A 23,458-nucleotide genomic window follows, 5' to 3' on the forward strand; every position below is an offset into this window, starting at 1 on the left:
TGGAAACTTTTGAGGAACAGGAGGCTAGGGCAGATGAGGAGGCCATCCCTGAAACTGCCATCTCCTCTTCATTGCTGGATGAGGCAGTCATGCCTCCATCACCTTCTATGGCTGATGACTTCCCATCCCAACCCTTCCAAAAAAAGTAAACAACAGAGAACTGGAGGTTGTATTTTAGATTGGAGAGGGAAAATGACAGGGAGCTAGCCAGAGACAGTGTTACAGTGGCCAGAGACATGCAGAGGCAACTCCTGGAGACAATACAGAAGGAGAATGCTCTGCTGTGGTGCATGCTACAAGCTGGTACACAGACAATACAGTGCCCATAACCAGGACCCAGCCATGTCTGCAGCCCCTGGACAATACAGGGTACTGGGAACACCAGCATATGTTCCCCCACTGTGCTCCCACAGCCATGCTCCCCCTGCCATTCCCCTCCCAAACTCAGGGAAGTGAGGACCATTGCACCTGCGAGCCCAGCTCTTTTGAGCTATCTAATGCCCCTGCTAACTTTGAGCCCAGGCATGCAACACCGGAAAATGAGAAGACGCAGCAGAGGCAAGTCATATACTCATCTGTGAATTGGAGCCCCACTCTTAATCCCCCTATTGCTGTGTGCTGCTCTCCACTGCACTGTGTCACTTTAAAGCTGTGTTTCATTCTTGTTTTAATTAAAGCTTTATGTTATTTCTTGTTGTTAGATACTAAATTGTTTAATAATAAAAACTATTAAAATTGATTCATAAAGAATCTGCAGTGCATAATATAGAAAATCTGTAAATTTTGCATAAATCGTAGGTTTTTATGAAAGTGTAAAGGCGCACACATGATAAAATGAGGACTGCCACAATGTGCCACTTCTGCCACCCATAAAAGAGACTATATTGTATACAATCCATTCTTCTCCCTCCACCATCCCCGCCATAACAGCTGAATGTACAGCTTCACGTTTTCAGGCTTGAGACTAAAGATAAGAGGCATCCCGTCGCCCTGATGTTTCATTTTCTAATGGATGCCTTGCTGTCTGCTCAAACTGTTGAGCATGTCTTTGCGCCTAGCACCACACCCCTTGTTAAGGCTTTCTCCCTTATGCTCATAAGTATTGTGCACAATACAGCATGCAGTTAGGCAAGTTGTTTTCTGCAGCTTTCAACCTAGCCCATAAACAGTGCCATCTTTCTTTCAAAAAGAAAAGGAGTACTTGTGGCACCTTAGAGACTAACCAATTTATTTGAGCATGAGCTTTCATGAGCTACAGCTTACTTGTGGCACCTTAGAGACTAACCAATTTATTTGAGCATGAGCTTTCGTGAGCTACAGCTCACTTCATCGGATGCATACCGTGGAAACTGCAGCAGACATTATATACACACAGAGATCATGAAACAATACCTCCTCCCACCCCACTGTCCTGCTGGTAATAGCTTATCTAAAGTGATCATCAAGTTGGGCCATTTCCAGCACAAATCCAGGTTTTCTCACCCTCCGCCCCCCCCCCCCCCCACAAACTCACTCTACTGCTGGTAATAGCCCATCCAAAGTGACAACTCTCTTCACAATGTGTATGATAATCAAGGTGGGCCATTTCCTGCACAAATCCAGGTTCTCTCACCCCCCTCCAAAACCCACACACACAAACTCTCTCTCCTGCTGGTAATAGCTTATCCAAAGTGACCACTCTCCCTACAATGTGCATGATAATCAAGGTGGGCCATTTCCAGCACAAATCCAGGCTTTCTCAACCCCCCCCCCCTTTTTATTCCCGGGGACACACACACACACAAACTCACTCTCCTGCTGGCAATAGCTCATCTAAACTGACCACTCTTCAAGTTTAAATCCAAGTTTAACCAGAACGTCTGGGGGGGGGGGTAGGAAAAAACAAGGGGAAATAGGCTACCTTGCATAATGACTTAGCCACTCCCAGTCTCTATTTAAGCCTAAATTAATAGTATCCAATTTGCAAATGAATTCCAATTCAGCAGTTTCTCGCTGGAGTCTGGATTTGAAGTTTTTTTGTTTTAAGATAGCGACCTTCATGTCTGTGATTGCGTGACCAGAGAGATTGAAGTGTTCTCCGACTGGTTTATGAATGTTATAATTCTTGACATCTGATTTGTGTCCATTTATTCTTTTACGTAGAGACTGTCCAGTTTGACCAATGTAAATGGCAGAGGGGCATTGCTGGCACATGATGGCATATATCACATTGGTGGATGTGCAGGTGAACGAGCCTCTGATAGTGTGGCTGATGTTATTAGGCCCTGTGATGGTGTCCCCTGAATAGATATGTGGGCACAGTTGGCAATGGGCTTTGTTGCAAGGATAAGTTCCTGGGTTAGTGGTTCTGTTGTGTGGTATGTGGTTGTTGGTGAGTATTTGCTTCCGGTTGCGGGGCTGTCTGTAGGCAAGGACTGGCCTGTCTCCCAAGATTTGTGAGAGTGTTGGGTCATCCTTCAGGATAGGTTGTAGATCCTTAATAATGCGTTGGAGGGGTTTTAGTTGGGGGCTGAAGGTGACGGCTAGTGGCGTTTTGTTATTTTCTTTGTTAGGCCTGTCCTGTAGTAGGTGACTTGTGGGAACTCTTCTGGCTCTATCAATCTGTTTCTTCACTTCCGCAGGTGGGTATTATAGTTGTAAGAAAGCTTGACAGAGATCTTGTAGGTGTTTGTCTCTGTCTGAGGGGTTGGAGCAAATGCGGTTGTATCGCAGAGCTTGGCTGTAGACGATGGATCGTGTGGTGTGGTCCACTAACCCAGGAACGTATGCATCCGATGAAGTGAGCTGTAGCTCACGAAAGCTCATGCTCAAATAAATTGGGTAGTCTCTAAGGTGCCACAAGTACTCCTTTTCTTTTTGCGAATACAGACTAACACGGCTGTTATTCTGAAATCTCTCTTTCAGACGGCCAAATGCACATTCCACTGTCTGCAGCTACTGAGGCAATAGTTAAACAGTTCCTTCCTTCTGTCCAAGTGGCTCTGAATGGCTTCTTTATCCACGGAAGCAGAGGTTAAGCCATGTCTCCCAGGATAACCAGAGCAGTGTCCATACCATTAATGTCCGTAGTGATCCTGGGGTAATAGTCTCCTTTATTCATTAAGGTAAATAGGGAGAGTTCCAAAAGAACCTGTGTTTATGGACTTTTCCAGATGCCTCTACATTTATGTTTGTGAACCTGCCATGGTGGTCACGCAGGCCTTGGAGCACCATGGAAAAATGCCCCTTTCTGTTTATAAGCACTGTGCACTGGTCGGGGAGCAAATGATAGGAACATGGGTCCCATCAATTGCCCCAGTACAATTTGTGAGCCATGTGCGTGCAAAGCCATCAGTAATCTCCTAAGCATTACCAGACTTTATAATCAGTGCAGCAGTACCTTAGGCATGGCATCACACACCTGCATGACAATGGCCTCAACAATTGATCTCCCTATGCCAAATTGGTTGGCTGTGGACTGGTAATGTTCAGGGGTGGCCAACTTCCAGACAGAAAGGGTGACTCGCTTCTCAACAGCTGTGGAGCACTGCATGTTGGTATGCTGCCGCTGCAGCTCCAGAGCAGTTCAGCACATATCTCAAAAAAGGTTGCTTTCACCATCCTGGAATTCTCTCACCACTGCTGGTCATCCCAGGTCTGGAGAATGATCCTTTTCCACCAATCAACTCTGGTTTCCTAAGCCCAGAAATGGTGCTGCACTGTGTGAAACTACTCCAGGAACAGCTCCTGTTGTAGCAGTTGCTCAGTATCTCCTTCATCCTCCTTTTTCCACCACTGCTGCTGCTGCAGCCACATCATCTGTTTGGTAGTGTGGCAGGTTAAGTCCAGAACCAAGCCCACTCAGCTCTGAGAGCACAAATAAAGTCCAAACGGCCTCTGTGTATTCACAGTTGCCAGCATAGCACCACAGTGCATTGTCTGGTCCGTGGTGGCTGGCAGCAATTTGAAACTGGCACTAGTCTGCCCAGAAAGAGAAGAAGCAAGGGATGGAGAGAGCAGAATTATAGGATTTTTTAAAATTTGACCCCAAGTCCCAGAATTCCACGGGCTTCTGCCTGGCTTCCACAATGCATCTGCAATGCACAATGAGAAAAATCCGAGAATACACACTGCTCAGCAGCGAAGCAGAGGATCATGGGTATCTTCCCAGAATGCCACAAGGTTAGTACACAACAAGACTCCACCACATGTATGCAATGATGCGAATTGAAAAAGGGCATAGCCATCCCATATGCACACTATTGGTATGGCTTACATACTGCACACCAACTAGTGCGTGTCAACTTGGTGTGAAATAAACCCCCTGCACAGAGAATGCTTTGAGTGCTTTTGTAAAAAAACAAATAACATAACCTCTTTGGGCCATGTGTCTTATCGACTGCATAAAAAAACCCAAAAGTCCTTTTCTAGTTCTTATCAAAGGGGCTTCCAGTCCTCTCTACCTTGGGAACGTGCATAGAAGCGTTTCTCTGGGTACGAGATTGTCATCATCAAGTTAATGGCATCTACATTGAGCTAAGGAGATTCTGCCAATAGTTTGTTTTCTTTGAGGTCAGCAGGTTAACTTCTTTCAGAAATGTAGCCATCCTTAGCTACTCCACTCCTCTTTGGAGAATCTTGCTGTTGGGGAGGAGGAGGCTAAGTAAGAAGACATGAAGGATGGGAATTTTCAAAAGCTCTCAGTGTTCCTCTAACTTTGAGGCAACTGAGTCAATGTGGAGCAGTTTTGAAAATCCCATCATGGTTCTCTTGGAGGACGTGGGTCATGTTGCTAAACCGCCAACTACAAACACTGGAGCTGTCAACATCAGGCTAAAGGCTGAGTGAGGGGAACTGACAAAATACTTTCACATAGATAGCAATAGAAATTATCTTACTGGGTTCAAAGAAATAGTTGATTCTGATGAGGCTGAAACACTAAACAGTTTGTAATTATCATGTTTCCATTACAGAGTTTTGGCAGATCAGTGAAGGTGGCAATGTATGCGCCAAATGAGCCTGTTCTTGACTATAACATGGTGATTATCTTTGTAATGGCTGTGGGCACCGTTGCAATTGGAGGCTATTGGGCAGGAAGCAGGGATGTGAAAAAGTAAGTAGAGCAAATTGAGTGCCATGTTGTGCAGATGTTCTTGAGTTCTGTTATGGTTCAAAGAATGCTTAGCAAATATGATTCAGAGAAGCCCAAAGCAGCACTGCTCCAGCTGTTGGGGTGGCTGTGCCTGTGCATCTGAAATGGGAAAACACTGAAGTGATAAATATATGTGTGGGCAAGCCTAGAATCCTAGAATATCAGGGTTGGAAGGGACCTCAGGTCGTCATCTAGTCCAACCCCCTGCTCAAAGCAGGACCAACACCAACTAAACAATGATCTTTGGAGTTACTTCAATATAATTTGAATTTACAGTACTTTGGTGCCTCAATTTACAAAGAAAAAACTTGGAGCATGTTTTTAAAACGTTAAAAAGAAGAATCCAGCAGAAATCGTAGTCTTCCTATCTGGGCCTCTGTAAGGGCTCCCTTAGGCTTTTATTGGTGTTTTTCAGTTCATAGAAAATATTTTAGATAATTTTTTTTCTTACTAGTATAATTTCATTTAGAGAGGGATTTATTTATCCACCCAATGATAATTTTAGTGCAAGAAATACAACAAATATTTTTAATCAAATGTTGACTAAAGTGTGAATGTTTTGCAGCATATGTTGAGCATCTTTTCATATTTTAAAATATTAAATATTTCATCTTTTAAACACTATGTTCATTGAGACCCATTGCTGAAATTTTATATATTCCCTTTCCTAAGAAGGAAAAAGTGGTGCTCCATTGACTCCATGCAGGCCCAGGTGTCATCTCATTCTCATCCTCTTCCTCCCATTGCTCCCCCTTTTTGTGCTGTGCACCATGAAGGATGAGAGCCCTTGTCTGTTCACTGCAGGATCTGATTATCGACATGCTGCTCTCTTTCAGGCGATACATGAAGCACAAACGAGATGATGGGGCAGAAAAACATGAGGATGAAACAGTTGATGTCACTCCCATCATGATCTGTGTATTTGTGGTGATGTGCTGCTCTATGCTGGTCCTTCTTTATTTCTTCTATGACCACTTAGGTGCTTTTTTATTATATTTCTATAAAATTGTCTTATTTTATACCTAGTTTGAAAAGTGATTGTAAAAATGGCTGCCATTTCATAAACAGGTTAGATTCTTTTGTTTGTTTAGAGTCTCATCTACTTATTCTAGTGACAGACATGCTTTTTACTACTTCTGGTAGCTCTGAGGGCTTGCACATCTCTTTGAGGGTAAACTGGATTCCCATGTAGCTTGTGCATCAACAGGACTGTTAGTGAAGTTCCCATTGCAGGGCCAAATTCAGTTTTCAGTTACCCTTCTGTAGCCCCATTGAAGTGAATGGGATTGCACAGATGTAACTGGTATCAGAATGTGGGTAGCAAAATCTTTGGTGGTGATGCCCAAGCTAGAAAGGAAACTATTACTCTCGAATCCCAGGTTGTTGTGGTTTTTTTTTTTTTTCTTACAAACACACCTTTTTTTAACTTCTAACCTGAGAAAATTTTATCTCATCTTATTGATGTGTAATAGACATGAAATCTTGATATGCCATTTCTAGTCACTTCTCAGAGTAGAAATGCAAGTCGGAGATCAGTCTCTGAATTAAAATGTTTCATGGCTACTGTAGTCTCTTTCTCAGCAGTGTTCGCTGTTCCATCCCTGTGGTCTTCAGCTTTAAATCCATGCCATCCAATGGTCAGAAAAGATTTGAGTTAAAGTGTTTCTGAGCTGAAAATCAGACTATATATTAGTTAATCTTCCAGGAACATACACTGATTTAGATGTGTTAAATAATTTTATCTCACCAGCAAAAACGAGAGGGGAATTTTTTTCTCCTCTAAAGGAACATCATGAAGTAGTTAAGCCCAAAATGTAGAACAAAGAGGTTTGCAACAGCAGGGTTTTTTAATATAATCTTTTATTTCATTCTTCTTTACTCCTGGGGGAATTCTGCACCACTGCACGCACGCAGAATTCAATGTCCTCTGCAGATTTCTTTTCTTCCCCACAACTGACTTTCTGATGGGGAAGCAAGGAAAACTGCAAGAGCGGTCATGCACCCCTCCCCGCAGTGTGGATGCATTGTTTCGGGCTCCTGGAGTAGTCGGCAGAGAGGTAAATCACCCGGGGTGGGGGGCTGGGGCCACCCCAACTGGTAGCTCCTATCCTGCACTGGACTCAGCTGCTAGTCCCAGCTGGGCTGGGGGCAGGGGAGGATGGAACTTCCTCTCCTCCTGGAGAAAGGGCTAGGGCTACGCCTAGGTCAGACCCACCTCCAGAAACCACCCCCAGCTGCAGGAAGCTCCACACACACACCCGCTTCCTGCCCCCCATCGCTCCTCAGTTGCGGGGAGAGGGGTCACTGTATGGAGAGCTGCTCCCCCATCTGTCCAACGCCTGTGCATCCGGACTCCCCCACACCCAGACCCCCTCACCAAGCCTCATCCCCACACCCAGACCCCCAACCGCACCTGAACCCTCACCCCACCAAGCCTCACCCCTGAATGTGGAACCCCCCTGCACCCAGACCCCCCTTGCCAAGCCCCAGCCCCTGCACTCAAACCCCAATCCCACTGAGCCTCATCCCCTGCATTTGGAGCCCCCCTGCACCCAAACTCCGGGCGAAGCCCCATCCCTGCACCCACACCATCCCCTGCTAAGCCCCCACTCCTCTACCTGGACCACCTCAATGAGCCCCCCGCACCCAGCCCCCCCGCACCCAGCCCCCCCAACCCACTGAGCCCCAACCAGTTGCACCCAAGCCCCACTGCCCCAGCACATGGAATCCCACTGCTGAGCCCCCCCACCCCGCTGAGCCCCATCCCCTCACACCAGACCCCCCCTGTTCCCCCACTGAGCCCCGACTGTCTTCACCTGGACCCCCTACAGAGTCCCATTGCTTCTGCATCTGGAACCCTGCAATGAGCCCCTGTGCATCCAGATCGACACCCAGACCCCCTACTGAGACGCTCGCACCCAGACTGCCCCACACAGAACCCTCTCAACACACACCTGGATCCCCCACACTAAGTCCCTCCACACTTGGATCCTGCCGGGCTGAGCCAACCTGCCAGCACATGACACAGAGGGGCAGGACCCCAGGGTGTTTCTGGGGTAGGCCCAGCCCTTGCACTGTGTCAGGGTCAGATGCAGCCTCACCGCCAAGTTCATGTCCTGGGTGGGAAGGAAGGGGGGCTGCAGGGTGATCTCCCACCTCTCTGCAGCCAGTGGCCTATGCTCCCCATTACCATGCTGGAGATCCACATTTATTTATTTAACAAATAAAATGTGCATAGTTTTAAAATATTGTGCACAGAACTTTTAATTTTTTTGGTACAGAATTTTTAATTTTTTAGTGTAGAATTCCCTTGGGAGTACTTCTAGCACCTCAGTGAGAGGTGACTGGCTCTTCCCTAAGATCGTATCTGAAGGACTGGAACTTCCTTCTTTCATAATAATCATAGAAACTGAGATGGAGGAAGAACCACTAGGGTGCTTACACATTCTCCTTGTCAATGCAAGCTTTCCAAGGGTCATCATGTGCCCAGGTCTGATCTACTAGTGTTCTAGAGATTAAATTTAAGAAGCCATATTACCCATCCTCAATTAAGGATTTAAGAAGCTCTATTTATTTAGCTTATCAAACAGAGGCTTAAGAGTTGATTTGATCACAGTCTATAAATACCTACCAGGGGACAAGATTTCGGATAGTAGAGTGCTCTTTAATGTAGCAGACAAAAGCAGAACAAGATCCAGTGTCTGGAAGCTGAAGCTAAATAGATTTAGGAAAGAAATAAGACATGATTTTTAAACATGGTAATCGGGACAATTTAGATAGGGACATGGTGGATTCCCCATTGCTTGAAGTTTTTAATCAAGGTTCCAAAATATCTGCTTTAGCTTGACCACAAGTTCTAGGCTTGATGCAGGTATTGCTGGTGTTATGGAAGCATTCAGACTAGATGATTATAATGGTCCTTTTTGGCCTTAAAACCATGAATCCCCACTTAGATGTGGAACTCAGTGCCCCATGCTCTTGGTCTTGTCTGGAGAAGTCTGTGTAATTGAAATGTATAAACTGATTTCTTAGTCATTTTAATGTTGTTAAAACATGGAAAGCAGCATGAGATTTTTATACACTTATCATGTAATTTAGTAGGTTACTGTTAAATTATGTGGTCACTTCAGAAAGGGACCTGGAAATGTAGCTTGAAAGTTTAATTCACTGAAATGAGCTCCAGCTAATAACCATTAAAGGCTTTGTAGAGCAACATGTTTTTATGCCCCATCTTTATGTAAGGAATGGAAGAAGAAAATCCTGTTATATCAACATATTAATAAAACTGATTAACAAAACCCACATAGTGACCAGATGAGTATGTGACCAGTAAAGTGGTAAATAACTGTCCATTTTTTGGTGTAATTTAAAGGCAAACTGCTAAATATTTGCAAGATACAGCTTGTTATCTATTAATAACTGCATGCAACAAAGTCTATTGCATAAGAGCAAATGGGCAACTGACAGAGGATGAGCTAGATAGAATTCAACAATATTTAAGTAGTAAGAGACCTCAGGTGCAAACAGTAATACTTCAGAATCCCCTTGGGAGTTTAACCTTCTATCTATAAAACTGTAAACAACCTCTTCCCTGCCTTGTCTTGCATGAACAAGTAACTTTTCATTTACCTGAATAATCCCACTAGATAGCAATGATGGTTTTTAATACACTTTTTTAAATATGGTTTTCTTTTCTCCAGGTTGGGGATATGGAGAGCCACATGGTTGAGATGTGAGGGACAGTGTCTGGTATCCTACCATCACTTATTAATTTTACTCTTTCAGTCTATGTTATTATAGGGATTTTCTGCCTGGCTGCCTCCATTGGTCTCTACAGTTGTCTGTCTCCCTTTGTAAGAAGGTTCCCATTGGGGAAGTGCAGGTATTTGACCATTTGCATACTTTTTAAAGTCAAAAATGTGTTTCATGAAGTCTTAGAGTATTGGATGCTTCCCTTGGGTGTTGGGTCGGAGTTAGACTTGGATTGTTGTTGCATAATTTAAAATGTTAAACTGAAAAAGGGTAATTGTGCCAAAAATCAGGAGCAGGTCTGAGTGGTTGTTTTCCAGTATGCCTCTATGGTGTTCAAAGCTTTAGGTAAAGTGCCCTTGATATTCCCTTTGTCTGTTAATATTTACATGTATGTTTTCTACTTTCAGAATCCCTGACAACAACTTGCCATATTTTCACAAGCGTCCGCAGGTCCGGATGTTGCTTCTGGCTGTGTTTTGTATCTCTATTAGTGTGGTCTGGGGAGTCTTCAGAAATGAAGATCAGTAAGTCCAGGCTTTACTTTCCACAATGAGTCACTGTAATACTGAATACTTTGTGTTGTCCAAGAGAACAAGTTAACAGACCCCCTCAAAAGCCTGTGTTGTACTGCTCCTGAGTTCAGGAAGTGAGGAGGGGCTGCAGAATTTAGGCAGCTAGAAATTGTCAACCACATCTTCCAGGAACTGAGTACTTCATCTCTGCACTGTACTCTGAGCCCACTGACCCATGGTTCATAAAGCTGTACCTGCTACCAAGCCCAGGTTTTCATAGGCACAGCACATTGTGCTGCCACTGGGGTCCTGGGTGGTCTTGCACTTTGCAGGGCCTCAGCCTTCCAGAATGGGAATGGAAATTGGGCCATGAGTTCCACTGCTGGATGGAATCCTCCCCGTCCAGTCTCAGTGCTGGACAGGGATATAGGACTGGCCCATGATTTGGGTATGTGGCTCCAGATGTTTGTTTGGAATGGTTCATCTGGGCTGTTGTTAAAACCATTACTCCTGCTGGTAATAGCTCATCTTAAGTGATCACTCTCCTTACAGTGTGTATGATAACACCCATTTTTTCATGTTCTGTGTGTATATAAATCTCCTCACTGTATTTTCCACTGAATGCATCCAGTGAAGTGAGCTGTAGCTCATGAAAGCTTATGCTCAAATAAATTGGTTAGTCTCTAAGATGCCACTAGTACTTCTTTTCTTTTTGCGAATACAGACTAACACGGCTGCTACTCTGAAACCTGAATTACTCATTTGGTATAGATCACTTAACTACTAATTCTCCTTTGAGTTCTTGTCCGTGCACATGTACCTCATGCACTCAAGTTCAGAGTCTTTTGGCCAGCAGTATCTGTATGTTAGAACTCTGCAGTGGGACTGGGATCCCATGGGTCCCACAGGACCTGCTGCCATAATAGTGGGAGCAAGTAAAATGTACTTTTTTGCGGGTGGATTTGGATGGGCAAAAAAGCCCAAACTGTTGTAATTTGTGGGAAAATACTAAATCTCGTGCCAGTTTGCAGTAAAAATTGTCTGAATTCCATTTATATATATATAACTGACTGTTGAGGTTTTGTTTTGTTTTTAAGCAGCATGGGGGAATCTCTCTTGCTGGATTTTCGGGATCTAAGGTTTTTGCAAGTGGAAACAGCATAAAAATGCAAGAAACAATGCAGGAATGGGTAGGAGTGGTTACTGCAGGGTGGGATAGGAACGGGATTAAAAAAATAAATTGTTAGTTAGTTTGTATAGGTAGTGAGGGGGATGTACTAGCCAAGATGGGCAGGGATGGTGTTCCTAGCCTCTGTTTGCCAGAAGCTGGGAATGGGCAACAGGGTCACTTGATTATTACCTGTTCTGTTCATTCCCTCTGAAGCACCTGGCATTGGCCACTGTCGGAAGACAGGATCCTGGGCTAGATGGACCTTTGATCTGACCCAGTATGGCCGTTCTTATGTTATGTTATGTTCTAACTGTGTGCTGTAACATTTTTGTATTTTTATGTCTGATTTTGTAAGCAAGTAGCTTTTAAGTGAGGTGAAACTTGGGGTACACAAGACAAATCAGACTCCTGAAAGGGGTACAGTAGTATAGAAAGATTGAGAGCCACTGAGTTAAAGCACTGCAGACCTCTATGGGTATCTCTACACAGCAACTAGACATCTACAAATGGCCTGTGCCAACCAACTAGGGTTCGCCAGGCTTGGGCTGCAGGTCTATTTCATTGCTATGTAGACTTCTGGGCTTGGGTTGGTTTTTTGGTTGTTTTTTTTCCCAAAGTAAAATTGTTCTTGGCTACCTAGAAAATTGGAACATTAACTGAACAGATATGATCAGATAAAATGAAAATATTTGGCCCTCTGTAAGAATATAAGCTTTTAGAGCATGCAGAGGAGCTAAGATAAGGCCCAGTGTAACTTACCTAAGTAGAGATTGTGGTAGATAACAGTTCCTGTTCTTTGTAATAGTGGCAAACTTTAGAGCAGTTCATTTTAAATTATCCCGGTTAGTAAATACAGCTGAACCTCAAAATTGTTACTTAGCTAATTGAAAGACCACACTAAGTCCCTCCACAAACACCCTATGATCTCTCCCTACTTCTCAGCAAATAGCAGATTGTTGTGATGAGGTCTCATGTTACTAAGAATTTAGTACTGAAGCACATTTATTGGTATTATTGCAAATAAATAAAGCTAACTTGTATCTGCCAGAATAAATGAACAATGTCCGTTTGTTATTTCCTTGCTAGTCCATAATAGGTCTGCAGGTAAATTTGTAAAATTGAATTTGGATTAAATACACGCAGAAATATGAAAGTTTTTTCCTAGATTGTATCAATATAAGTACATGAAATACCCCAACTTGACATCACAAATTCATTTTAAATACATAGTATGATGTAATAGCTCACTATATAAATTATAATTTCAGTAGCACTGGAAACAGTAATATCTTTCACAAACACACTAACTTCAGTTATTGAAAAGGTCTCAGTGATTGAAAATGGTGTACTGGCAATGAATGTTTAATAGTCTTTCTCAGTCTGTTTTGATGTCCAGGTTCTAGACTGTTGACAGAAAGTGGGAGGGGTATGTGGGTACAAGACAACTACAGAAGCTGATTGGTTTTCATAGACTTAATTGGCATGCACAAAATGCACCGTGTCTACTACAATTTTCTTTATTGTCATAACAGATAAGGAACTAGGTACTAAATTTTACATCTGTCTCAGTTTTTTAGCCTATTATAAAGGTTAATTCAAAAGAGAGAAAAAAGACAACGCTAATAATGTGTCTATGTAGCGTGTGTTCTTTGCCCAACCTGGTGGTAAGCGACTATTTGTAATGTGGTTGAGAGAGCCTGATTTGGATTGGCTCTTTTTGTGCCTCCTGCAGGAAAGTAACATTCTTGTCTCTCTAGGTGGGCATGGGTTCTGCAAGATGCTCTGGGAATCGCCTTCTGCCTTTACATGTTGAAAACAATCCGCCTACCTACGTTCAAGGTACAGAAACAGTACAAGTGCCAAAATAAAGAACCTGCTCAGACATGGTGTATAAAAGGGCAGTTTTTGATTACACACATTGATTTGGAAACACATTTCTGGTTTTAACTGGTGCTGTGCGTGGATTGGGGCAAACGTGAACAAAGAAGTTTAAGAAATCAAAAGGCTTGCACAAGGTTGGTAACCTCTCATTCAGTAGAGAGCTGGCCTCTAACAGAAAATAGCCCCTATCTGAAAGTACCAACTACTATCATATAAATGTGAGGTAAGACTTTGGGAAAGAGGTGTCCATGCAGGAATAGGACAAAGGGATAAAAACGAAATGTGCTTGTGCCCTCTCCAACATTGATGCAGTGCTCCGCTTTAGGCTCTCCCATAGCTTTCAGATTCATGGAGACAAAAAGACACTTGAAGGGCCAGAGTATTCATATTGGATCTTGGACTGGCCAAGTGCTGAAGTGGAGTCAGATTTATACCTGTTGAGATTGCTGGATTATCTTCTAGACAGACATCTACAATGTCTTGAATCTTGATGTTTGATCAGGATGGCCCTTTCCAGAGCCCCCAGCATAGTTCTTTAGGCCTCACTGTTACACTTAGAAGAGCTTCTGAAGGAGAAAAGAAAATCAAACCCATTGTTTCACAGTGCAATCCTTCATGAATGTTCTTCCCCAGGGTCCACCTATTCTTTTTGTTTTTGTAAAATTTATCATTAGAACTTTCATTTGTCTATGAAGAGTTTGTTCTGATGACGCAGATTCCCCCTATGATATATCCCTGTTCTATTGCACCTTTTTGTATCCTGGCAACATTCTCGTTCTTTGGACTACATAAACAAACATGCGATGTGGGGGTGGAATGTGCTTTGGTATTTATGGGTCCCATGCCTCTGAATTGGGTACTATCCCAGATCTTGACTTTCCTCTTCCTTTCAATTGAATGTTTGTGTCCTCCAGCTGATCATTCTGGGTCAGACTGACCCCTCCATCTCTTATTGTAAGCAGCTGCCATAGCAGATTTTCTCACTGGGCAAGGAAGATGGGCAACTTGACTTTGTGCAAAACTACTGTCAGAGGCCCAGCATGAATTGGCCAGAATAGAGTTATAGTTACTGCTGTCTAGCGGAATCTGTCCTCCAGAGCTATCCCACAAGTCCTAACAAAACAAAATTGCAGCACATTTAGACTTCATAGAGCAAGCATATTTCATGGCAGGAATTCTACTGGGAGGAAGTGTAGTGTCATAGAATCATAGAATATCAGGGTTGGAAGGGACCTCAGGAGGTCATCTAGTCCAACCCCCTGCTCAAAGCAGGACCAACACCAACTAAATCATCCCAGCCAGGGCTTTGTCAAGCCTGACCTTAAAAACTTCTAAGGAAGGAGATTCCACCACCTCCCTCAGTAACGCATTCCAGTGTTTCACCACACTCCTAGTGAAAAAGTTTTTCCTAATATCCAACCTAAACCTCCCCCACTGCAACTTGAGATCAGTACTCCTCGTTCTGTCATCCGCTACCACTGAGAACAGTCTAGATCTATCCTCTTTGGAACCCCCTTTCAGGTACTTGAAAGCAGCTATCAAATCCCCCCTCATTCTTCTCTTCTGCAGTGTCGTGTCTGAAGGATAATACAGTTACACATTGTGTGCAGGCAAAGATCTTTCCATGTGATATATCTGTGCAGAGTTGAATTCAGGAAAATACATGGGTATATTGAATAAATCTTGGAAACTGAATACTCTTGAACTGCTAACTCTAAATTTATTTCCATTAGCTAGCACAGAGTACATAAAATATCCACTGAAGCTCTCATATTTTCCCCCAGGGTTGCACCTTGCTCCTGATGGTTCTTTTTGTGTATGATGTGTTCTTCGTATTCATCACACCTTTTTTAACAAAGGTATGTACAGTTTGTCTCCAGTGCTTGCTGTTCAGAATGGACTGTAACCAAACAGCATATTTCCATGTGTGTTCTTAAATTATCCAGACATGCTGACTGAAGTGCTGGTTTACAGTTTCCCCTCTTTCTTTAGACAGGGCAGAGTATAATGGTGGAGGTGGCTGCGGGCCCGACTGACTCTGCCACTCATGAAAAGGTACTGTATGCATTTTGAAAACATGAGCGTATCTACTAGCTATTAACCTTCTGAGGCTTTCAACTTCTGAAAGGGTCAGACCACAAAGAGCTGCTGAAATGGCCTGGCACTTCTGGGGCCGCTAGTTTCAAAAGCATTTGGCGTGGAAATATAAAGCACTGCAGAGCTCCATGGGAATCCACAGCATTCTCAGAAGTAGAATTTTAAGTAACTTTCTGCAGTAGGGCCAATGTCGTCACATCTTGAATTGTAAGTTTTCAGTGCAGGGAAATTTATGTGCTGTATTTGTAAAGAACCATGTAAATATAATAATATTTAATATTGTTAAAGTCTGCTGAGGTATGGTGCCACAAGTACTCCTTTTCTTTTTGCGAATACAGACTAACATGGCTGCTACTCTGAAACCTGTATTTCTTCCATTTCCGTGGTCAGAACAATATGCGCACTACCATGACGTGAAAAAGCACAGTGTAGTAAGGGCTTCTGGTGTGCAGAGCAATGAGTGGAGCAAGCTATTCATCACTTACACAGTACATTTAAATAAAAATCATTTAAGTTTAAAAAAAAATCTTCAAGCAGTACATGTTTTTTTCCAAAGACTTTAAGAAAGTCAAACCACTGAACTGGTGGAAGCACCTAGAATCAACATTTGTTGAAGTTCTCAACTAACTTTTGGGAGGAATAGTCTCCTTTACGGGTGCAGAAGAGTGTTTCCTCATTTTCGTTTATTCGACGTGTTCAGTTCAATGACTAGTTAATTCAAAGCTGAGAAACCAAATGAGAGTTGCAAAAGTAGGAAAGCTTGTTTTCTTTTTCCTATCTATGAATTAAAATAAGATGTAAGACAATGAGATCTAGTAGTTCTAAAATCTTGAAGGGACATGGTGACCAGAAACAATCAGTTCAGTTCATTACTACAGATAATACTTTCTTTGTTTAATAAAAGAGTTAGTTTTAAATGCAAAACATGTTTTGTTAAGGGGGAAAAAAAGTAAGTTGATATATCCAGCACATTTGAGGTAGTTTTATTTAACTAGTTAAAACTTATTTAAAATGCTTGGTTTTTTGGATTTTTAATTGAATTCCAATTTCCATACAAATGCAGCTATTCGACATTGGTGAGGCCTGATCTGGAGTACTGTGTCCAGTTTTGGGCCCCACACTACAAGAAGGATGTGGATAAATTGGAGAGAGTCCAGCGAAGGGCAACAAAAATGATTAGGGGTCTGGAACACATGACTTCTGAGGAGAGGCTGAGGGAACTGGGATTGTTTAGTCTGAAGAAGAGAAGAATGAGGGGGGATTTGATAGCGCTTTCAACTACCTGAGAGGTGGTTCCAGAGAGGATGGTTCCAGACTATTCTCAGCGGTAGAAGAGGACAGGACAAGGAGTAATGGTCTCAAGTTGCAGTGGGGGAGGTTTAGGTTGGATATTAGGAAAAACTTTTTCACTAGGAGGGTGGTGAAACACTGGAATGCGTTACCTAGGGAGGTGGTGGAATCTCCTTCCTTAGAAGTTTTTAAGGTCAGGCTTGACAAAGTCCTGGCTGGGATGATTTAGTTGGTGTTGGTCCTGCTGTGAGCAGGGGGCTGGACTAGATGACCTCCTGAGGTCCCTTCCAACCCTGATATTCTATGATTCTATGACACAAATTCCAAGTTTTAAAAAAAATCATCTAGTAAATAAGTGCATTATTCACCATTTTCTAGCATAATAATAAATGTAAAACTTAAGAATCTGAATAGATGTATGGTAAGCAATATAGTTCTTAAATAAATGTATATAGATACAATGTATCCTCCTGGTTAGCAAAAATATACCAAATTATACGAACCATTGAGAACCAATAATTACAAAATACAAATGCTCAGCAGGATTAAAATCAGTGATTAAAGCAAGATTTTCTGCTTGCTGATTTAAATGATTAAAAATCAGTGATTTTAATCAATCCAGCCTGTTCAAGGGAGCTCAGTAAAATGAAAAATAACACTCAGATAATACTCATACTCATATATGTAGGTTTCATCTGTTTAAAGTCTGCATAACCAGTATGACAAGACGAACATGTATTTGGTACTGTTAGTACATGGGTGAAACCTTTCTGCTTTATAAAACATGTCTTCTCTCATTTCCAAGCTCCCCATGGTCCTGAAGGTTCCAAGACTGAACTCTTCACCATTGGCTCTTTGTGATAGGCCTTTTTCCCTCCTAGGATTTGGAGACATCTTAGTTCCAGGTATTTCTGATTGTTTGCCTAAGCAATATGATGCAAAAGGAAAAGTTCTTATTGACACATCTCCCTTCTCCCTCAATTCCCACTCCAAGTGGTAAATTTGACCTGACTTCTCCTAAGCTGGTGATTCATAAACATACCCATTTTTCCTTTGCCTCTACTCTGTTTGCTTTTCTTAACAGATAAATTAAATGAGAAGAATCTACATGAATTTGGTGTTATGATGAGACTTGTGCATGCAGGGAAGTCAAGAAATTTAAAGGGATGCAGGGGGTGGTTGGCTTATGTCCTGAAACATGAGCATTTATACTCTTAAATTTTGCATCCTATCTAATGAAACTGAATGTTTTTATTAACCATATAAATATCTGATCTTTTAATTGTGCTAACTTTTAGCCTTAATGTCTTGTTTCACAGGGTCCACAGGGTAATTGTGTACTGTGTATTTTTTTTTTAAATCCTCTTAGAGTTTTACATTTGTTGCCTTTAAGTATCATTGGCCTGAAATTTATGCTGGTCTTAATTCAAAATTGTAGAGTTTTTTTTTTTTTTCCATTTCACCAAAATTGATACACTCGTTTTTGAATCATGTATACATTTTTTTAAGTTTAATATAGTCCTGTAAGAAATTTTGCACACAGATAACAGTGAGAGAAGATAGTAATGTCACAATTGGCTTGTCTGATGATCTTGCTGGGATCTAAGTAGTAAGCTGAGTTTCAAGAAAATTAGTACAATAGGTATGTGGGGGAGATAATATCTTTTTTTGGACCAACTTCTGTTGGTGAGAGAGACAAGTTTTGAGCTTGCACAGAGCTCTACTTGAGAACCCCGGGACCTCTTGAAGAAGAGCTCTGTGTAATCTCGAAAGCTTGTCTCTTTCACCAATAGAAGCTGGTCCAATGGATATGAGCATTAATGAGGAAAATTTCATATGCACAATATGAACTCTGCTATCCAGTATTCTGATTATTCATTGGAGACGCTGTCAAGTCTGCTCACTTTGGACTGAAAAAAATTGGAGTTGTTAATAATTTGGGCTGCTCTGTATGGTAATATGGCCCAGATCTTGAACTGACCTTTAAGGACACAGATATAAGCCATAAATTACCACTCTATGCACTAATATAGAAATCTACACGAATGTAAAGGGCACAAGTTATGGTTGCTGTCACTGTTAATGCTGCTTGTATGCAGTTATTTACATTGCATATGGACTGTCTGTTGTTTACTGGAATGGTGTTTACTTACTGATGTCAAGTTTCTGATTCAATAGTTAATGTAAGCCAATACAGTAGAAGTGCATATCTTCTGTTCTATGAGTTGTGCACTCTCGTGAATCATATCAGGATGGTAGGGCACAGCTTATTAAGCAGGAAATCTAGCACGGTGGTGGGCCATCTTATAAGCACCTAGATAGGGCACTATGTTCTGTGCATCTTACAATTAGTATGTATGTGTTTAAAAACTGCTTAACTTTTCTTTACTTCCCCAGGCTTACTGGTAGCCTACTGCCATAGATTTGATATTCAGGTGCAATCCTCCAGAGTCTATTTTGTAGCCTGCACTATAGGTATGTATGACCCTGGTATTTCTACACAGCAGCTAGGGCAAAGCAAAGCCAAAGCTCTCATATTACATAGCTTGCTTTTCAACTCTTATCTTGCTTTCAACAATCAAGCAGTGAAGCGGTTTAAAATAAATAAATAAAAACTGTACTACGTTTGAGGTTGGACCTTCGAACCCTAGCTCACCTAGCATAACGCATGTCTGAGCTGCTTTGCCTGTCCAAACTAGAAAGTAAGTTCTTTGTTATGATTTACACCTTCACCAGAACCCTTTGGTTGAATTACAGTGGTTTTATGTATGCTTGGGATACATTTATTCTTTGTTATCATTGTAATTTGCTTGTTAGTGAACCTTTCAAATTGCATTTATTATATGAGAGAATTCAAGTTTAGTGCTTGTCCTCTTGACTTCAGTCTTAAACTGTGTCTGCAAAAAAAATCTGTAAGTGACCTCTGTTAAGTTAAATTAAATTGTAGAGACGGTCGTGTCTTCATAGATACTACTAGCTTTCTTTTAAAAGTCTGATTTTTTTTGATAACACTGAGGGCAGGTCTACACTAGAAGCTCTACATCAGTGCTGTAGCGCATCTTGTAAAGACACTCTGTGCCAACAGGAAAGCACTTTCCCATCAGCAGAATTACACCACCTCCATGAGAGACAGAAGCTATGTCCGTGTGGACAGCACTTAAGTCGCTGTAACTTGCATCGCTCGGGGGGTGTCTTTTTCACACCCCGAGTGACATAAGTTAGATCGACTTAAGCAGTAGTGTAGACCTGCTGAGTTGATTGACTAACCCGGTGAGCTGCAACTTATCCTTTGTGGTTCTCTGCTAATGGAGGGGAAAAAAGTTTCTTCAAATTTGAGATAAACAGATAAGGCATTTTAAAATGATAGTCTGAAAAATTAGGGGGTTCATTTTCAGGAAAGGTTGTGAATGATTTTGCCACCTCCTGATTTGATAAAACTTTGCCTCAAAGCTAATTTTTTTATTTTGCCCTGCATGTAAGTAGTGATGTCTGACACTTTTGGGAGGCTGTTGGGTTGGTTGACTTTTGGCTTTATTTAGTACATTTCCACCAGGACCACCAGGAAATTTAGACTAGAAATTAGACGAAGGTTTCTAACCATCAGAGGAGTGAAGTTTTGGAACAGCCTTCCAAGGGAAGCAGTGGGGGCAAAAGATCTATCTGGCTTTAAGATTAAACTCGATAAGTTTATGGAGGAGATGGTATGATGGGATAACATGGTTTTGGTAATTAAATATTCATGGTAAATAGGCCCAATGGCTGTGATGGGATATTAGATGGGGTGGGATCTGAGTTACCCAGGAAAGAATTTTCTGTAGTATCTGGCTGATGAATCTTGCCCATATGCTCAGGGTTTAGCTGATCGCCATATTTGGGGTCTGGAAGGAATTTTCCTCCAGGGCAGATTGGAAGAGGCCCTGGAGGTTTTTCGCCTTCCTCTGTAGCATGGGGCACGGGTCACTTGCTGGAGGATTCTCTGCTCCTTGAGGTCTTTAAACTACGATTTGAGGACTTCAATAGCACAGACGTAGGTGAGAGATTTTTTGCAGGAGTGGTGGGTGAAATTCTGTGGCCTGCGTTGTGCAGGAGGTCAGACTAGATGAACATAATGGTCCCTTCTGACCTAAATATCTATTTCATCTAACACTAATAATAACTGATGACATTGAGAAAGCTGAGGTGTGTAATGCTTATTTTGCTTCAGTTTTCACTAAAAAGGTTCATGATGACCAGATACTCAACAAAATTAATATTAACAATCAGGGGAAGGAATGCAAACCAAAATAGGGAAAGAACAAGTTAAACAATATTTAGATAAATTAGATATATTTATGTCTTTGGAGGATAGGATTATAATTCAAAATGATTTGGACAAACTGGAGAAATGGTCTGAAGTCAGTAGGATGAAATTCAATAAGGACAAATGCAAAGTACTCCACTTAGGAAGGAACAATCAGTTGTACACATACAAAATGGGAAATGACTGCCTAGGAAGGAGTACTGCGGAAAAGGATTTAGTGGTCATAGTGGACCACAAGCTAAATATGAGACAACAGTGTAACACTGTTGCAAAAAATACATCATTCTGGGATGTATTAGCGGGAGAGTTGTAAGCAAGACACAAAAAGTAATTATTCCGCTCTACACCATGCTGATTAGGCATCAAATGGAGTATTTGTCCAGTTCTGGGCGCTACATTTCAGGACAGATGTGAACAAATTAGAGAAAGTCCAGAGAAGAGAAAAAATTGGGTTAGTTTAGTCTGGAAAAGAGAAGACTGAGAGGAGACATGATAATAGTTTTTAAGTACATAAAAGGTTGTTACAAGAAGGAAGGAGAAAAATTGTTCTTAACCGCTGAGGATAGGACAAGAAGCAAGGGACTTAAACTGCAGCAAGGGAGGTATAGGTTGGACATTAGGAAAAACTTCGTAACTGTCAGGGTGGTTACTGGAATAAAGTGCCTAGGGAGGTTGTAGAATCTCCATCCTTGGAGATTTTTAAGAGCAGGTTGGACAAACACCTGTCAGGGATAGTCTAGATAATACTTAGTCCTGCCATGAGTGCAGGGGACTGGATTAGATGACCTCTCAAGGTCCCTTCCAGTCCTATGATTCTGTGTCAGCAGAGCCTGATGAAATTCATCCTGTGGTACTTAAGGAACGAGCTGAAGCAGTTTTGGAGCCGTTAGCAATTACTTTGTGTACTCCTGGAGGACAGGAGAAGTTCCAGAAGACTGGAGATGGGCAAACATCGTATCTATCTTTTAAAAGGGGACCAAGGAGGAATTGCGGAATTCTAGACCAGCCAGCCTGACTTCAACACCTGGAAAGATACTGGAGCAAATTATTAAACAATCAGTTTGTAAGCATCTGGAGGATAATAGGTGTTATAAGGAATGGTCAGCATAGATTTGTCAAGAACAAATCATGCCAAACCAACTTAATTTCCTTCTTTGATAAGATTACTGACCTAGTGGATGGGGGGAAGCAGTAGTGATATACCTTGATTTTATAATTTTGATACAGTTCCGCATGACATTCTCAGAAGCATACTCTTTACATGAAATTACTATAAGGTGGGTGCACAATGGTTGAAAGAGTAGTTATTAATAGTTTGCTGGCAAATTGGGAGGGCCCATCTAGTGGGGTCCCGCAGGGATTGGACCTGGGTGCAGTGCTGTTCAATAGTTTCATTAATGGCTTGGATAATGGAGTAAAGAGAGTGCTTATAAAATCTGCAGATTACAGCGAGCTGGGAGGTGTTGCAAGCACTTTGGAGGACAGTTTTAAGATTCAAAATCTTGACAAGTTGGAGAATTGGTCTGAATTCAACATGATGAAATTCAGTAAAGACAAGTGCAAAGTCCTTCACTTAGGAAGGAAAAATCAAATGCACAACTACAAAATGGGGAATAACTGTCTAGGTGGTAGTACTGCTGAAAAGTATCTGGAGGTTATAGTGGACCACAAACTGAATATCAGTCATCAGTGTGATCCAGCTGTAAAAAAGGTTAATATGATTCTGGGGTGTATTAACAGGAGTGTTGTATATAAGACACAGGAGGTAATTGTCCCACTGTACTCATCACTGGTGAGATCCCAGTTGGAGTACTGTGTCTAGTTCTGGGCACCACAATTTAGGAAAGTTGTGGACAAATTGGAAAGAGTCCAGAGGAGAGCAACAAAAATTATAAAAGGTTTAGAATACCTGACCTGTGAAGAAAGGTTAAAAAACTGGGCTTGTTTAGTCTTGAGAAAAGAAGACTATGGGGGGACCTGATAAGTCTTCCAATATGTTAAGGGCTATTATAAAGAGGACAGTGATCAATTGTTCTCCATTTCCACTGAAGGTAGGACATGAAGTAATGGGCTTAATTTGCAGCAAAGGAAATTTAGGTTAGATATTGCGGGAAACTTTTTACCTATAAGGATAGTTAAGTTCTGGAAGAGGCTTCCAAGGGAGATTGTGGAGTCCCCATCATTGGAAGCTTTTAAAAACAAGTTGGACAAACACCTGTCTGGGGTGACCTAGGTCTGCTTGGTCCTGCCACAAAGCAGGGGGCTTGACTTGATGACTTCCCAAGGTCCCTTCCAGCCCTAGATTTGTATGATTCTATATGAAG

General features: G+C 41.9%; 1 protein-coding gene across 11 annotated transcripts in view; it reads left to right on the forward strand.

Annotated features, from left to right (window-relative positions):
- Positions 1-23,458, forward strand: part of SPPL2B (signal peptide peptidase like 2B) — a 105,519-nt gene that overhangs the window by 59,168 nt on the left and 22,893 nt on the right. For all 11 annotated transcript variants that reach the window (XR_007353984.2, XR_007353977.2, XR_007353979.2 and 8 more), the window contains 9 exons: positions 4,953-5,092; positions 5,968-6,110; positions 9,917-10,013; positions 10,291-10,407; positions 13,324-13,405; positions 15,232-15,306; positions 15,440-15,502; positions 17,640-17,739; positions 19,232-19,309. Coding sequence is in view for 2 of the 11 variants with exons in the window: in XM_048831326.2 (XP_048687283.1) it covers positions 4,953-5,092; positions 5,968-6,110; positions 9,917-10,013; positions 10,291-10,407; positions 13,324-13,405; positions 15,232-15,306; positions 15,440-15,502; positions 17,640-17,739; positions 19,232-19,309 (895 nt within the window). In the remaining 9 variants the exon portion in view is untranslated. The remainder of the gene's footprint in view (positions 1-4,952; positions 5,093-5,967; positions 6,111-9,916; positions 10,014-10,290; positions 10,408-13,323; positions 13,406-15,231; positions 15,307-15,439; positions 15,503-17,639; positions 17,740-19,231; positions 19,310-23,458) is intronic.

The sequence above is a fragment of the Caretta caretta genome, chromosome 25 (genome assembly GCF_965140235.1).
Source record: "Caretta caretta isolate rCarCar2 chromosome 25, rCarCar1.hap1, whole genome shotgun sequence".
Classification (NCBI taxonomy): domain Eukaryota; kingdom Metazoa; phylum Chordata; order Testudines; family Cheloniidae; genus Caretta; species Caretta caretta.